The 17,124-nt window shown below is 37.7% G+C and overlaps 1 protein-coding gene across 1 annotated transcript in view; it reads left to right on the top strand.

Annotated features, from left to right (window-relative positions):
• Positions 1-2,252: 2,252 nt before the first annotated feature.
• Positions 2,253-17,124, top strand: part of LOC149795378 (ras-related protein Rab-24-like) — a 37,085-nt gene continuing 22,213 nt past the window's right edge. Inside the window, exons 1-3 of the mRNA XM_089965161.1 lie at positions 2,253-2,818; positions 6,433-6,501; positions 10,057-10,203. Coding sequence (XP_089821287.1) covers positions 2,711-2,818; positions 6,433-6,501; positions 10,057-10,203 — 324 coding nt within the window. The 5' untranslated portion in view covers positions 2,253-2,710. The remainder of the gene's footprint in view (positions 2,819-6,432; positions 6,502-10,056; positions 10,204-17,124) is intronic.

Below are 17,124 nucleotides of genomic sequence, written 5' to 3'. Positions count from 1 at the left end.
ATCTGGCCCGGACCACAGGAAGTTGCCAGTTTCCATATTTTATTGAAAACGTTTAGTTAAGTAATGAGAGTTGTATCGAGCACTTCAAAAGTTGATGGTGGATATCATTTGGACCTGATGAGGTGTCATGGTCTCCATTAAGAGAGCTGTGACCTGTGAAAGATTTCTTGTAATCTTGAACATTAAAAGGTTTAAATTAGAGGAACCTTGTTTCTCATCTCTGAGCTATTCATGAATAGATGGGTGGTGCATCAGCACAGTATGGAGCTGAGTCAGTCAGACATAAAAAGTATACAAAAGAAGAAGAAAAAAGTCAAGAAACGGTAAAGTCCTTTTACTTACATTTCACTGTACAAATACTTCTTTGTCTATCTTATCAATCAAATATTGTTTGCATTCACATGACGATTTAAAACAATACTGTACCAAAAATTCCACGTAATGAATCTTTAAAACGGAATTGTTATTCCCTGAAAAGAAGACATCCAATGGACATATTGATACTGATAAATCTTATCCTTCCAAATATATGAAACTTAAAATTTAAAAAATCCTTATTCGTTTGCAATGCTATTGTCAAGCAAAAAAAATGTTTTAAAAGCGTACAATAGGAGTGTGTAATAAATTCAAAACCGCATTCCTGCTTTGTTCCGAACCGGAAGAGTCGCTTTAAAATGGTTTATGAACGTGTCTTAGTCGGAAGGCCTCGGTGTATCCCGACGCCAAATTGGTCTTTCTTTCCGCTATCGCAGAACAAAACACGTATGTTGTTTTTTATATTGATAAAACCTGTGTACGGCTACCATGAAAGTCAAATGCATAGTTCATTAAAATTATACAGGAGATTCATTTGAAAGATGAGATCCGAAACTGACACGTAGCACATGTTACCCGGTTGCTATCTATTCGTATCAAATAAAGTTTGAAAACCATGAAACCAACTCTTACAATATAATATGCCTGGATAAGACTGGAGATTGCGCTACTTTTGTTCCAACTTGCCTTTTTGACTACGACTTACCTGTGCGATATTTTTATCTTCTAATTCAATATTATTATTACTTCCGGGTTCTACATTTCGTTTAGTTTATGAGCCACTTACTGCTTTCCTAACACTGTACAGATTACTTCATATACCGTCTGTACTCGACTATATATCAAACCCATCTGCAAAATGCAGCAGACCCGGATCAAGAAGATCCGGGTCTAAGCATTTTGTTTGGGGTAATCAGTAGAACAAACAATATAGATCCCGAACTGCCCGCGCATTATGCAACGGCAGACCAGGGTGTATGTTGTTTGCAGTTGGACTAGACTTATAACCGAGTATAGATTTACTTCAAACCTTTGACCTCACGCCATCGAAATAAAAAGCACAAAGTTGAAGAACCAAAACGTGGTTTGTTATTATAGTCGGTATTAAACTCGATGGATACTTAAAGAAGCAGTTATCGAGAACCATATCTGGAAGACAAAAGAAAGATACTTGGCGACAAACAGTGGCGTCACTAGGGTTGGTGTCACCCAATGCGGTAACTCATGGTGCCCCCCACCCCCATGGACCTCCTTCCGTAACAGACCATACAGAATCCTTAGTAATGTTTTTTGTACTAATATTACTCGTAAATCGTATTTCCCGTATATCACTGAAAGTACAGGCAATAGTAGTGGCATAAACAGTGGCGTCACTCGGATTGGTGTCACCCAGTGCGGTAGCTCATGGTGTCACCCTCATGGTCCTCCTTCCGTAACAGACCATACAGAATCCTTAGTAATGTCATTTTGGTGTCACCCCGTCTGATAGTGTCACCCGGTGCAGTCCGCACCCCCCGCATCCCCCTAGCGACGCCACTGCTGTGCCTGCTAGTCATGTATTTAACTGTGATCGGTTATCCGCTTATGAAATCCGACTAGACCGAGCAGTGTGTGCTCTGTAAAATTTGCAATTTTTCATTTTGGTGTCACCCCTCTGAGATGGTGTCACCCGGTGCCGTCCGCACCCCCCTAGCGACGCCACTGGGCATAAACAATTATATTTTTTTTAAAAACATTCTGTTGAAACACTGCACACAAATTTATAGAGAGTCATATTGGTGTCACCCCCTCTGATGGTGTCATCCGGTGCAGTCCTCACCCCCCCCATCCCCGCACCCCCTAGTGACGCCACTGGAGATAAAGGTTTCACAAGAGGAGGGGCAAAGCTTAACTTCAAACGATCCGCATTTCGAAACTTTCATTTGGGTATTCAGTTGAGTATGTACATCCTTCTAACAACTAGGATGCATAATTTAATGATCGGAAGTTTTGACGATGTATATAATGCGTTGTTTTAAAGCAGATTTACCGCTTTTGACCGTGATAGGAATTATCTACAAATGTACAGTCACTAAACTGTAAACGAATTAAGCAGACGGACATTACGGTCAACGTACCTGATGAGTGCAAGTGTGAAAATATAATATAACCAAAACGTTGCAAATTTAATTTGAGTGTTCATTTTATGGAATTTTTGTTTCTAACAAATATTGAACTGTGACTTCGCTGATGGTAGGAGTAGAACAATTCTATGGGATCAGTTTCACAATGAAGTAACTTACAGGGTATACAAAGAGACGTACATGCATGAACATTTTACTTGTATTTATGTGATCACCGAGCAACTTCCTGGTATAACTGAATACGTGCTTGTGATATTTGGAGACAAAATATAATGAGTAGCGTGGATTGTAAGGTGGTATTGCTTGGTCAGACCAACACTGGAAAAACTTGCCTCATGGAGAGATACGTTCATGATCGCTTTCTCACCAAAACGACAACGGTAAGTTTGATAGACGAAGAGGTTATACTGAACAGGCGATTGTTAGACCACACCAAAAACACCACAAACACAGACACACACACACGCGGCTGTGTTGGGGGATTACCATAATGTGTTTAAAATTTTCGAAAAGCAAACAATAACGGAACATTTAATATGACTGAGTGATTCTGATTAATTTCGGCGGGAATATCTATTCATTATAATTTTTCCCATTATCTTTATCGTTATTTGTTAGACTTATTTAGTTATACGCAAATGAAAACTCATTGACTGCAATAACTTTATCAGTTGTCATACATACCTCAAATAAATTACGACTTTATAACATCTCACGCGGTTAGCTGCATGTCACAATCCCATATAACAATTGCCTTCCGTGCTCAGTTTGTGTGAGAGCGTGTCGAGAACGAGGCCATAGGTGTAAGGCCATTGCCTAAAGCGTATTCAGATCAGTTATACAAATCGAGTACTAGACACAGAGACAAAGTCGTGCCTTATGAACGGAATCGAATATGGTTTATTCATTTTTTACTCCTTCATGGCGCGGGCCAGATAGAGATCTTTAAATGTAAATAAATATTGTAAAATGTAACCCATCAGGTCGCGGTCCCGGTCTGCGTGCTGTAGTTTGAATATGCTTACTGTACGATCGCAAGGCGGATCTGCTGAGTGGGCCAGAAGGGTCCATTCATATAAACGACACTTCTACAAGTAATCATTAATACAGCAAAGAAAGTCATCTTTTTATTGCAAAAGATGTGATAGAACCATTTTATTTTATATTAAATCAAGATTGTTAGGACAAATTGACAGTAAATTTATGAATTTTGAATTTGCGTAGACAACTTGCATTATGGTATTTTGTGAGTTATATATATATATATATATATATATATATATATATATATATATATATATATATATATATATATATCCCTGAAAAGTATGAAATGAATGGCTTGGATTTGGATTTTTGTTACTGATCTAGGTTAAGACTTCCTACCCACAAATGACTTTATCTTCATATCATGCGTACATATCCAGCTATTTGTACGTTTTGCAGTCGGGGCGGGATAGCCTTATGTTTTGCCTAGTTCAAGCCAACGAGTTGGCTGACAAGGTGTGAATAACTAGGTGTGGATGGCTAGGTGTTAGGTGTGGATAACTAGGTATGATGACTAGGTATGAAGAACTAGGTGTGGTGAACTGGGATCAGACTAACTTGATGTAGCTAGAGGATGCTGTAGTAAGGAGAGATGAAAGACCGCCAGGAGAAGTGCCAATGTATGTGGGCACGGAAAGCCTGGGTGGTTAAAGTGACCGAGCCGAGAAATCGGGTCAAGAGCATCAAATGAAATGTCAAGTAAACTTTGGTCATATGTGAGAGAAACGTCATTATAGTGGTTGATTATAAGAGAAATGTCATTATAGTGTTTTACTATAAATGTCATTATAGTGTCGGACTATAAGAGAAATATCATTATAGTGTTTGACTATCAGAGAAATGTCATTATAGTGTTTGACTGGAAGAAAATGTCATTATAGTGTTTGACTATAAGAGAAATGTCATTATAGTGTCTGACTATAAGAGAAATATTATTATAGTGTTTGACTATCATAGAAATGTCATTATAGTGTCTGACTGTAAGAGAAATGTCAGTATAGTGGTTGACCTTCAGAGAAATGTCATTATAGTGGTTGACTATTAGAGAAATGTCGGTATAGTGGTTGACTATAAGAGAAATGTCAGTATAGTGGTTGACCGTAAGAGAAATGTCATTATAGTGGTTGACTATAGAGAAAAGAGGCACGATAGTGTTTGACTATGTAAGACATGTAAAAGAGTTATTGAATATTGCCAATAATTATTTATTTGTTCTTCATCATTGTTTTTCATTGGATCCATACTATGTACCATTGTATTTATTTTGGTGTCCTGTTTTAGGGCGATTCTGTCAGGATTTTGGCACGCAAGTCAGTCCTAAATATAAAACCACAAGCAAACGTTGTACATGAAAACGAAAATAAGTGTCAGAGTTAATCAACCGTAATTAACGTAAATCAACACATCATTTAAACAATATTGCAAATAAAAAATCCAGAATTATAATAATAGCATTGGCTATTACGTATAGTGGCTGCAAATGCTTAATTTTAGATGTATTATTTTCGGCAGTCAGCTTTAAAGAGGGTTATTATCCATATGTCTAAAATCAACCAAAATAGTTGACACAGCGGGCAAGGCAGATATAGACAGTATTATCATGTATGCCTGAAAGCTGATACCACAAAAACCACACATACTGGGATGCTGATACAGTAAATAAGACATATACAGGAAAGCTGATATCGTACCAATCACCTAAACTAGAAAGCTGATAATGTAAATTTCATATATAATGGAGAGCTGATATTGCCAGAAATATGATCTCATTCCTCGGCTCGCATAGACTTCGATTTCATATTTAAGAGAATATATATATATATATATATATATATATATATATATATATATATATATATATATATATATATATATATATATATATATATATATATATATATATATATATGACAAGAACTTGATTTGCGTGTCATGTTGATTTTTTCGTATAAACCAAATTAACTGTTTATGTAAATTTTTGACAAAAAATTAATTTGCGTTATCACAAATAAGAAGGCCAACAAGAAATTCTTTTGCTTGTTTCTTTTTCTTCGTTTGTTTAGCATGCATTGCTTTTAAAACATCTTTTTACACAAGTGTTTAGATATAAGAGGTTCGTGTATTTATGGCAAAAATAAGTTCTTTGTTTACTTCACAAAGTCATGTGTCTACTACGTTTAGAGATTCTAAAATTATGATGCTTTCCTTTTGTTCTTAAAACGCACGTACTTTGAAATAAAACAGGTAGATGTTATTATTTTGGGGCCGATAAGTTAGAGACCAGTGGGAGGAAACAACGTTTGTCATGGACTGTTAAGAATATCAGTAAAAACAATAATCTGTGTCAGCTAAAAATCGAACGGAACACATAATAACAAGGCCTTGGTTAATAGATGTAAATAAGCCACTGATTATTAAGTTACATGCTTCTGCATGAAATGTCGTCTGCAAGTGCACTATATGGACTAATAACTGGATGTATACCGCAGTTAAATCCGAATGATTCCGTATGTTCATAGAGTCATGGCTGAGGTATGTTGCTGGTTTAATTGGTCGTGTCATATAATCATTTATAAAAACTATAAAACTAGTTGCGATATCGTAATGGATGCACGATCAGACGGGGGCGATCGCAATGTCTCTGACGCTTTTCACAAAATTAATAGTATGTTCATATAAGGAAATTACTCAGTTATGTTTTTACATTTACAAACATTACCATATTTTGGGATGTGGCATTTCAAGGACAAGAGACCTATTTTGATCAGATCGCCAAGTGCGCCCCCCCCCCCCCAATAATCCACAATGTACTTTGCAATATAGTCAGGTACACATTTTTTTTTTACCAGCATATTTGTTAGCTCATTTGTGGTTTAAAGGCTTATTTATAAAAATGGACCCTGAAATTTTTTGTGTGCCTCTATTACTTTCTGCTCTCTTTTTGTAGACGATCGGTGGGTGCTTTGCAGCGAAGAAAGAGCTAGTTGGGAATAAAGGAGTGATATTAGGAATATGGGTGAGTTTCGTTTCATTTAGATGCAAAGGTTTCGTAGAAAGAGATTTTATTGTCGGTTAATGGTCGTTTCTGTGCTTTTCAAACTGGCATTTTTAAGATCATTCTTTCTTCCCTTGACGCCTCCTTGAAAACATTTGTTAATAAAAACATAGATTTAAAATTATTTTTCTTTGCAAAGAGTTCTGAATTATACGGATCGGCAATTAATTAATTTGATAATGATTGCTTTGTCCCGTTATTCCATCAGTGTTCCAGCATGTTCTACTTAGTCATCCATTCCGTTATGTCCACAATGTTCCAACATGTCCTTACTTAGTCATCCATTCCGTTATGTCCACAATGTTCCAACATGTCCTTACTTAGTCATCCATTCCGTTATGTCCACAGTGTTCCAACATGTCCTTACTTAGTCATCCACTCCGTTATGTCCACAATGTTCCAGCATGTTCTACTTAGTCATCCATTCCGTTATGTCCACAGTGTTCCAACATGTCCTTACTTAGTCATCCATTCCGTTATGTCCACAGTGTTCCAACATGTCCTTACTTAGTCATCCATTCCGTTATGTCCACAGTGTTCCAACATGTCCTTACTTAGTCATCCATTCCGTTATGTCCACAGTGTTCCAACATGTCCTTACTTAGTCATCCATTCCGTTATGTCCACAATGTTCCAACATGTCCTTACTTAGTCATCCATTCCGTTATGTCCACAGTGTTCCAACATGTCCTTACTTAGTCATCCACTCCGTTATGACCGCATTATTTCGTTCTGATGTGTCTGTCCGTTCCGTTTTGTCATCGACCTTTTGTTCCGATATATCCGTGCGTTCCATTATATCCAAAACATTTTGTTTCTATATATCGGCACGTTCCCGTATGTCCGCAAGTTTTTCACCCATATGTACGTGCATTCTGTTATTTCTGTAACTTTTCAGAGAGTTCAGTCATATGCGCAACTTTTTGTTCCATGTGTCCACAACTTTTCATTCCGATTATGTCCGCAGTCATCTTGTTCCAATGTTTGCAACTGTTTGCTTAAATATGTCTCCGACTTTTGGCTTTGATATGTCCACAAGTTCCGTTATGTGCGCAACTTTGTTCCTATGTATCACCAAATCTTGTTTCAATATATCCGCACGTTCCCTTATGCTCGACGCTCTTTGTTACCATGCCCGCGACGCTCTTTGTTACAATGTCCGCTACCTTTCGTTAGCCAACATTCCTAAAGGGAATAAGAGATGTATGGTATCGACCCGGGTGCGTCTTTCATCCATGAGTGTATGTTAAGTCCGTTTGTAATTTTTGTCGTGCCGTTTTATTTTGAAGTCTTTTCCTAAACTTTGAAGTTAGTAAGAAGTTTAGTAGAGATGTTTAAATTAGCATGCATGGTCTTAAAATGCATACGTTGACATCTGAAGCAATTAAGAAAAAATTATGGTTTTCAAATAAACCAGGTCAAAAATTAAGCAAAAAATAAAAAATAAATTAAAATTAAGCGATAATGCAAAGTTTGTTTTAAAGACACTGAACACAGTTGTTTTAATCATACTTGGTCAAAGAGTTTGTTATGGATTTGTTCTACCATGGATACGTTCGGTTCAGCTTCTTTAAACACTGCATATGGATGTTTATGATATGAAATTAATTTTCTCCATTTTCCTCCACTTTTTTTTTAAATAGTGTAATAACATAGTTCATAAATAACTGGCAAGTTTGTTTCTGAGTTTAAAATTAGGAATTTATTGTGTTTCAGAAATTGATACAAACATTATTTATACTGCAATAGTACTCTCTATATAGACAACTATGCTTTTTTGGAACCAATTAGTAGAGCTTATATAAATAACACTTTTGAAATAAATAAATAAATAAATAAACAAATAAATGCCTTCTGAGTTAAGAAAGAATTGTAAATAAATACATTATATATTTTTAAGATCAAATACTTATCAATCGTGTATCAGTAAAAATACGCTCTGCATTTCGATTGGTAAAAAAGAATTTTAAGCCGAATACCTCAAATCGGCCTCTGCCCAACCAAACCAAGTATTGACTAATATACTAATTCACATGCATTGATGTAGGTTAGGAAAAAGTTATCTCCAGGGTCAGAGTTGTTTGCCATACACGAGGCATTGTTCGACCCAAGGGTGGACTTTTCCTCCCTACACAATATCACAATGAAAGATTCTTTTTCTCATATTTCTGAAAGAATAACTAAGGTATGAGTCAAAATGACGTAATATCAATACCGATATAGCCTTCAATCAGCAGAACAGACTTTGAAAAAATTTCTTATCTTATGGTAGAGCGTTAAAAAGTTAGGTGTACAATGAAAACTTCAGTCTGAACTGTGAATGTCATTTTAACACATTTTAGGTTTCTAAGAACAGTGGTTTGAACGACTATTGTCAGGACAATACACAACGTCTGATAATGTGTACCACAGATAGCTCGCACAATGATACAGGTGTGAACAAGTAAAAAAATATGACCACTCTTATTCATAAGAAGAAAGGAGACAGACAAAACATAATGAGATATCATCGATTTAACTGTACCTATAATTGATTTACCACTCAGAAATAATAATGAGAACACAATTTTAAAATGAACGTTGTAAACAGCGGCTTTTTCGACTCGAGATGTTACTAAAGAAGCCGCTCATGCATCTAGGTCGATTAAGACGGTCTTTCGCAATGGAGACAACAAAGATGACTAAGCGAAGACATAGTGGAACATGGGGACATAACATGATGATGATGATGATAATAACAATAAATCGTTTTGCCCAGGTACCAAATATCAATCAATTTTGTGTGGTTTATATACGTAATGTTATCCCCGACAGCATCAGCTGCTGCACAGCTATATAATTCGCTTACTTGTATGTTTGTTTGAAATCCAATACTGATTTAAAAACGAAAACAAAATTCGGTCATTTTATTCATCAATTTATAATTTCTAACTGATTGTCGCCAGGTGGGTTCCAACACTGTCAACATGTTGACGTTTCAAACCGATCGGCAGTTTCTTTGGTAACACGGTCACCATATTTGCGTGTACGAGACAATATATTCAGGCAACAAATATCACGTAGTTCGCCGTGGTTGATAAAATCTGAATAATCCAGTAAATTATAGCAACGTTTGGAGCTACATCCCTTTAAACACGTGTGTACAAGATTTACACTTTTTTTTTCAATTTTTTAAAATAGAAATATTGAAACTAGAAATTGCAAATAACGGCTGCAGATGAAGTAGTTGAACTGAAAATGAACTGTTCTAGAAACCGAAAAAGGACAATGAACTGTGTCTGATTGTTATTTGGGTAGCTTCCATTTGGTTTGAAATGTTAATACAATAACAATGTAGGGTCCTTCCTGGCGACAGTTAGGTTAGAAATAATAAATTGATGAATGAAATGAATAAGTTTTGTGCATTCTTTTAATATCCGTGATGCTTTTCGTTTTAAAAATCGAGGTTCAAATAAAAGGAATATTATAATGATGTGTAGTCATTCTAAGAATAATAATTAAATATACATTCATCAGGATACAGCTGGCAGTGAACGATACACATCCATGAGCCGGATGTACTACCGTAAGGCAAAAGCGGCCATTATCTGCTATGATATCACGGACCGGACGACTCTTGTTAAGGCTCGGTACTGGGCCCAGGAACTTCAAAGAATGGAAGAGGTTGGTCAATGAATTCTTTGGTGTGGACAACTTTAATCCTTTTGATTCATATAATTTAATTTTGACTGCATTCTAATGATGGAGAAGCAACATTTTTTTACATCAAAATAAATTAAATTCCGATTGCAAACGGTAAATGTATTCGCCGGATGCGATAAATATGAACATGAACTGACAGATCCATATGCAGGCATATTGTGACAACTTTAGGTCTTTAACTCTCTAACAGAAAAAAGTGAAAACAACAAGTTTAGTAAAATCAACAAATAGTTTGTCCTTCTGTTACAATGTGAAAATTTAAGAGACAGTTAAATCATCCTAAATGTCCTATAACAAGTCAAAAAGTACAGAATGTTCCGAATGAATTCCAACAGTCCTAAATGTCCTGAAGTACCAATAGGTTTGAATGCCCTGTATCACAATGATACAATCCAGATTGTCTTTCAACGATTTGTCAATAATCCCAATGGTGTGTTTCAATACAAAGAGTCAATGATCACTTTGCAATTCCAATGACTATTTTAAATGAATGATTCTTAGAGAAGTAGATCTGAATACAACTGTGCATGATTCCAGAGACTGATCATGAAACATGGAATGAATAATTGCTTACAAAACCGCTATATATGCAAATACTCACGTGATCTAAGACACAATACATTATTCTGGAAAAACCCAAACTTTCTGTTAGGAAATTCAACCAACTATGAGCTCAAATTGCAATAAACATCTTGTTAGCTACTTGAAATGATGACAAATGTCTGGTAGACAAATACCACATTCACAATATTCAATCATAAATAGGCCAAATTTAGGTGTGCAAAAACTCTACCATAAATCACGGCAAATCATCAAGCACACAACATAAATTAAATAGTCATAACAATATACACAATCAGCAAAAAATCAGTGGTTTACTTTCCGTTTAGTCTATCCGTTTGTATAAGCTAACAACGTGATATATTTGAAGCCCTTATGTACTTAAGGCAGATTATCAACTGTTACGAGAATATGCTCTTAAAATAAGTAACAGAAGAGAGTGAAAAGCATCAAGCTTGTAAAATTGAACAGAGAATTTGTTTCTCTACAATACAAAATGAACATTAAATAAAGAACTTACGGTATTGCGAATTAAATCCCAAAATAATGATTGAATTACAGACATACGTCCTAGTAATAAAAGTTCTAAATAAACTTTAGTATAACTCCAAATTAGGTACAGTGCTGAAGGTGTTGATGTGCGGGTAGTAGTGAATGGGGATACTATACGTACAATGGGAATTAGCATTAAAAACACCCTTGGGAACATATACGTACAAGGGAAATTTAACATGGAGAAAAATCGTGGGAACATATACGTACAAGGGGAATTTAACATGGGAATAAATCGTGGGAACATATACGTACAAGGGGAATTTAACATGGGAATAAATCGTGGGAACATATACGTACAAGGGGAATTTAACATGGGATTTTTTTTTTTTAAATTTTAAAAAAAACGGGTAGGCAATTGAAAGGCTATCTCTTTTCGAGAAATATGGCTGGCCCTGAAAAGGGCCTTTGGGTTTTCTTCTTCTGCTTCTAATTTCTTCTTTTCCTCCACCAACTTCTTATTTTCTCACCTACACTCTTTTTCTTCTTTTTTTTCTCCTCTTCTTTCTTCTCTTCCTCCTCTTCTTCTTTCTTCCTCTTCTCATTTTCTTCTTCTTTTTCAATTTTTTCATTCCATGCTCTCATCCTTGTCCTTTCCTCTTCATCCTCCTTCTCCTCCTTTATTTCCTTCATCACACCACTTATCATATCCTTTGCTTTTCTTAAATTATTAATTTCCATTTTTACTCTATGCGGACTATAAGAATAGTGATCTTCAACTAGTCGTACGAGCATTTGTTCTATCATTCCCAAATTGTCAAAGACGTCTTGCAATGATTGAAATTTATCCAGGTGGTTTGAAGCCATCTTCTATGAAGAATGGTTTGAACGACGAATACTGTGGGTTCTTATACTTAAAGCGCGTACGTGAAGGAAAACATCCCCCTAAAAACATAAAATGGATCTTACCTAGATCATGACCCAACAACGCGCGGACGTGAAGGAAAACATCCCCCTACTTTTTCATTTCATATAATATAACCCAAACTATACTCTCCACATACGCTAAGAAACTCATAATCTACTATTCACACAAACATACCTGAGCTCTTACAAACACAAACACTCAAACACAGAAACACATACCCTCACATCTTTTAAAAAGAGTTAGTGTTTATATTCACACTACTCTACCTACACACATTGGCAAATCGATCGTTATTTCTTTTCTAGAGTATTGGGTAGCCCTGAAAAGGGCTGTTTTGTTTGGAACTTCATGGACACCTGGTTAATGGTGGCACCTTCCAGGCCTGGCACCACATACACATCTTATCCCCCAGTTACTTTTTACCTTTTGGGGGGAGAGAGCAGAGGCAGGATATGTCGCTTCAGAATCCCAATTTTCGCTCTCTGGGATTCTGAAATTTTTTCTTCTCTCCTTTTCCTCCTCCTCCTCCTCCTCCTCTTCTTTGTATCTTCTTTCCTCTTCTTCTTTATATCTTCTCTCCTCCTCTTCTTTGTTTCTTCTTTCCTCCTCTCTTATCCTTCCCTCCTCGACAATGGCTTCCGCGGCCAGTTCATTTAATATGCGCCTGGCATATTCCAGATGCACATGAAGTTCCAACAGTTTCTCCAGTCTCGTGTTCATTTCTTGGTGTTGATCAATCAACAAGGGTAGTTGGACTGCCGAACGAGTTTTAATTTATACTGAAAGCGCGGACGTGAAGGAAAACATCCCCTAATAACATGAAATTGATCTTACCTAGATCATGACCAAAAAAACAACAACAACGCGCGGACCTAAAAGAAACACTCACTTTTTTATGCTACCCATCACTATTGTAAAATTTTTTATAAATCACTTCAATAGACTATCCACATAAGCAAAAGCAATCCAATCTAACCCCAAATATACACCTCAAACACCAAAAAAAGACATCATTTTAATCTACTATCCACACCAACGTACTTGATCACTTACAAACACACAAACACTCAATCCTATACACAAACACATACCCTCACATTTTTTGAAAAAGAGTTAGTGTTTATTTTCACACTACTCTACCTACACACATTGGCAAATCGATCGTTATTTCTTTTCTAGAGTATTGGGTAGCCCTGAAAAGGGCTGTTTTTTTTGTTTGCTATGGCATTCTTTTTTAGTTTCTAAGAATGCGATGTCCTCTGAGGATAGACTTTCTGGCGATAGGTCTGCTTCTTCGGAAAGAGAAGAAGAATTCTTTGGTGTCGATACGACAATCGACAAAGCCTCTGTCAGCTTCAGGTTGCTGCTGTTGCTGCTGCTGCTGCTGTTGCTGCTGCTGTTGCTGCTGTCTCTGAAGTCTGTACTTCTCTGTCCATTCTTCTTTTTCCCTGTTCATTTCTTCTCTGAAGAGCTCTTCTATCAGGTCTTCAGTGATTTTTAACATTCTCACATTCTCTATTTCTTCTGGCTTCGGTATCAGACTGTGTCTGACCCTATGCAGATTCACGTAGGCTTCGTTGAGCTTAGCTAGTTTGGAGCACATCTTCGTAGAAGGATGAGTCGACAATGGATGGTTAGACTGGAAACAACCCCGGTTCTTAAAGTTAAAGCGCGGACGTGAAGGAAAACATCCCCCCACACGGTTTTCGAGCCGCAACGTTCAGTGAGTGTCATGAGAGGGATAGTAAGAAATGAAAGAGCATCAATCCAACATTCTTATAGCTAAACAAAAGACAAAGGCATTTTTTCAAAACACAACATTTTTTATTCAAAAATCACTTAACACTAAACAACAACATTTTTTAACAATAATCCAACACTATAACATCAAACAATTTTTTTCAAATCACAAACATTTTTCTTCAAATACAATCTACTTTGAACAAGGCTGACAACGTTGTGAATGAAATTGTGATTTCCACTATTGGAAATCATTAGGCCATTGATGGACACTACGTTTCCTAGCTTGAGACAAAAGATAAGCATAATGGTCACAAAACCATCGATCTACTTTCACATCGTTTCTAGCAGAAGAACGAGGATCAAAATGAGTCACTAAATGTTCTAAGGAATAGCCCAGGCTGCGATGATGCAGAAAATACACACAGTATTGTCCACACACTAAGGAATCTGTGCCTTGTAATTTCACGTTATTGAATCGGGTGGTCTGAGCATTTCTTCTCATAAAGTCGATGATATCGTCTTCCAAAGGGGGCAATCCGTACGAATCGAAATATTCCACACATCCTTCTTGAGGAAAGTAGACGGCTACCCAGTGGGTTCCTGGGAGATGACTGTCGTCCGTGTTGATCACGTAAGCTTGATGGTCTTTAGGTTTGCGATGAGGGAGTTCATCTTTAGCACAGACGACAGGATTCCAAGAAGCTGTATACGAACTGTGGTTCAAAAGGTAATAAAGTTCCCCGGTATCCATGTTTTTTTTCTTCTTCACAGGTAATAATAAGTCGTCAATTCGATCCTGACTTTTTGCTTGAAAATGTCTGACGAATAAACGGTTATTCGTTCTGTTTCCTCACTCTGATTCAGGAGAGCTTCGATACGATGGATCTCTTGAGTGGTTAATGGTGGACAAGAATGTTCACGCAAGTCTTTATACCACTGGTGCAACACGTCTTTGTTCGAGATGAGACTCCAAGCTTCGTCCAGATACTCGTCCAATTTTTCTTCTTGACTCAACATCAGGCATTTATCGTGTTGAATTTGACTGGGATGATCGTTTTGACATCCATAACAATTTTTCTTGATCAATTCCGTCATTTTGTCGACCAAGTGTTTGGCAAAACAGGAGACTAAATGGGCTTCTTGTTCTGGCCATCTCGATTTCATCATGATTACTTCTTCTTCTTCTTTTTCCACGGTCTCCTCACATTTCATCTCCAAAGTTTCTCCACTAGGTAAAGAGGGATAACAGTCTTCCATGGCTTCTAATAATCTAGAATGACTTCTCTCAAACTGTTGATTTCTATGGTATTGTCAAATTCTGCATACAGGATGACGTTCACTGTTGCTGGTAGTTCTTTTGCAAACTGAAGTTCCACACGAATCTGGCCAGATTTTATAGGGTGGAAATGTCCCTCGTCGCTGCCTTGGTCTGGAGTGAAATCGAAAGCCCACAAAGCATAGCCTCCTGCGTAATCGTCGTACGTAATGCCGTGACTGGTGTTGGTTCCTAACTGGCTGGTGGCTTCGTACAGGGACAAGTACGATCTCAAGTAATTCATCTTTGTGGGATCAAAGTTAGGTTCGAAAGGTCGGGTACACAAGGTCTTGCCATCGCGACTGACTTCGATCTTGGACACGTTGAAGTGTTGAAAGTTGAAAGGATTTTCAGCGAAGGCTCCGTTGAAGGCTGCATTCGAGACCATACCAAGGATTAAACGTTTGGGTAACTGTCCTTGGAACAGATGATCTTCGGTTATGGATTGCAGTCCAGCAGAAATGGTGAACGTTTTCACTTCCACACGTCGTATGGGATACTTGGCGGTCGTTCTGCTCAACGTCTGACTGATGTCGTTTCCCACTTTAGGTAACACTTCCACGCGTCGTACGTAGAGTCTGGCCTGTTCGATTTGGCTTTTAGGATTGCCACCCTTAGTAGCAGTTTCATCAGCCAACAAATGGAAAGTGGCACTGCTGCGATTCAGTCTCAGGCGCACATTGACCCCGTTCAGCAAATATTTCTCTTGCAACCACATGTCCAAATGCAAACGATCCATCAGTTCTAAACTCTTTTTGCCTGTGATTCTGTCTCGTCTTGCCACAAAGCCGTCATTGTCACCTGCGTCAGCTATCTTAAACTTGCCCGCTTCGTCATCTACCCACAGCACACAGGCATTGAGATGACTTGTCTTGGCATCTGGTCCGTACGTCAAGAGATTTTCCAGGTAGGCACGGTAAGGGTAAGTATCCATGCTGCTGCTGACCAGTTTGTTGTTCAAGTACAAGTCCACTGAGCTGAACAAGGAATGCATGAAATTGTTGACGGGAGCTATAATCTCAGTGTCTTCTACTCCACCATCATCCTTATCTAGAACTTGGACTTTCAAGTACAAGTAACTGCTATTCAGATCGATGTAATCTTCGGGCTGTCCTTTGATTTCAAACTCGATGGGAGCTGAGGCTGTCAATGAGGAGACGGGATGAAATTCCACCCATTGGGATTCTTGCATCGTCATCATGGTGGGGGGCATGGCAAACAGATCCAGTTCCGTCTTGGAACAGGCGCAAGACTCTCGGTGCATCATTTTTTGTTGTTGCTGTGTCTCAATAATCGAAAACGTCTAAGTCTCGAACGGTTCTTCTTTTTTTGGCCTTTCTCGCTTGAAGTCTGGTGAAAGGGTGTTTTCTTCTTCGTCGTCTCTTTCTGCCTTGTCCTTGCTGAATGCTTGACTCGGTAGCGTGCAGGGCATTTATAGGTGTGTCTCGTCGGCCTAAAATGTCTTTGCCCGTTTGCAGCAAGACATTTTTGCCTGCCCTCATGAAGGCTTCTTTAGGGTTTTGTTTGTCGATGATGACATTTTGGAGAAATTCTTTGCCTTGTGTCAGTGCCGCATCTTTCAAGGCGTGCAATCCTCGTGTCACCATCGGTTTCAAGACTGGAGCCACCGAACGAAAGGCCGATTTTAACATGTCTCCTAAACCGTGTCCTCGCTGTCGAGCAACCCCTCGGTACACTGGATACATGACTTACTTACTTACGAGTCGTGAGAGAACCGTTTTCGAAAATGGAGTTTCACCGTGACTTTTCCTTTGGTGAATGGAATATTTTGTCCCAAATCTCCTTTTATAGTAATGTTGACCGTGTCCAAATACGACTTGCT

This window comes from Sinohyriopsis cumingii, chromosome 7 (genome assembly GCF_028554795.1).
Source record: "Sinohyriopsis cumingii isolate HCF-2022 chromosome 7, ASM2855479v2, whole genome shotgun sequence".
NCBI lineage: Eukaryota > Metazoa > Mollusca > Bivalvia > Unionida > Unionidae > Sinohyriopsis > Sinohyriopsis cumingii.
The sequence above is the reverse complement of the archived record's forward strand: the minus strand, read 5'-3'. Positions and strand labels throughout refer to the sequence as shown.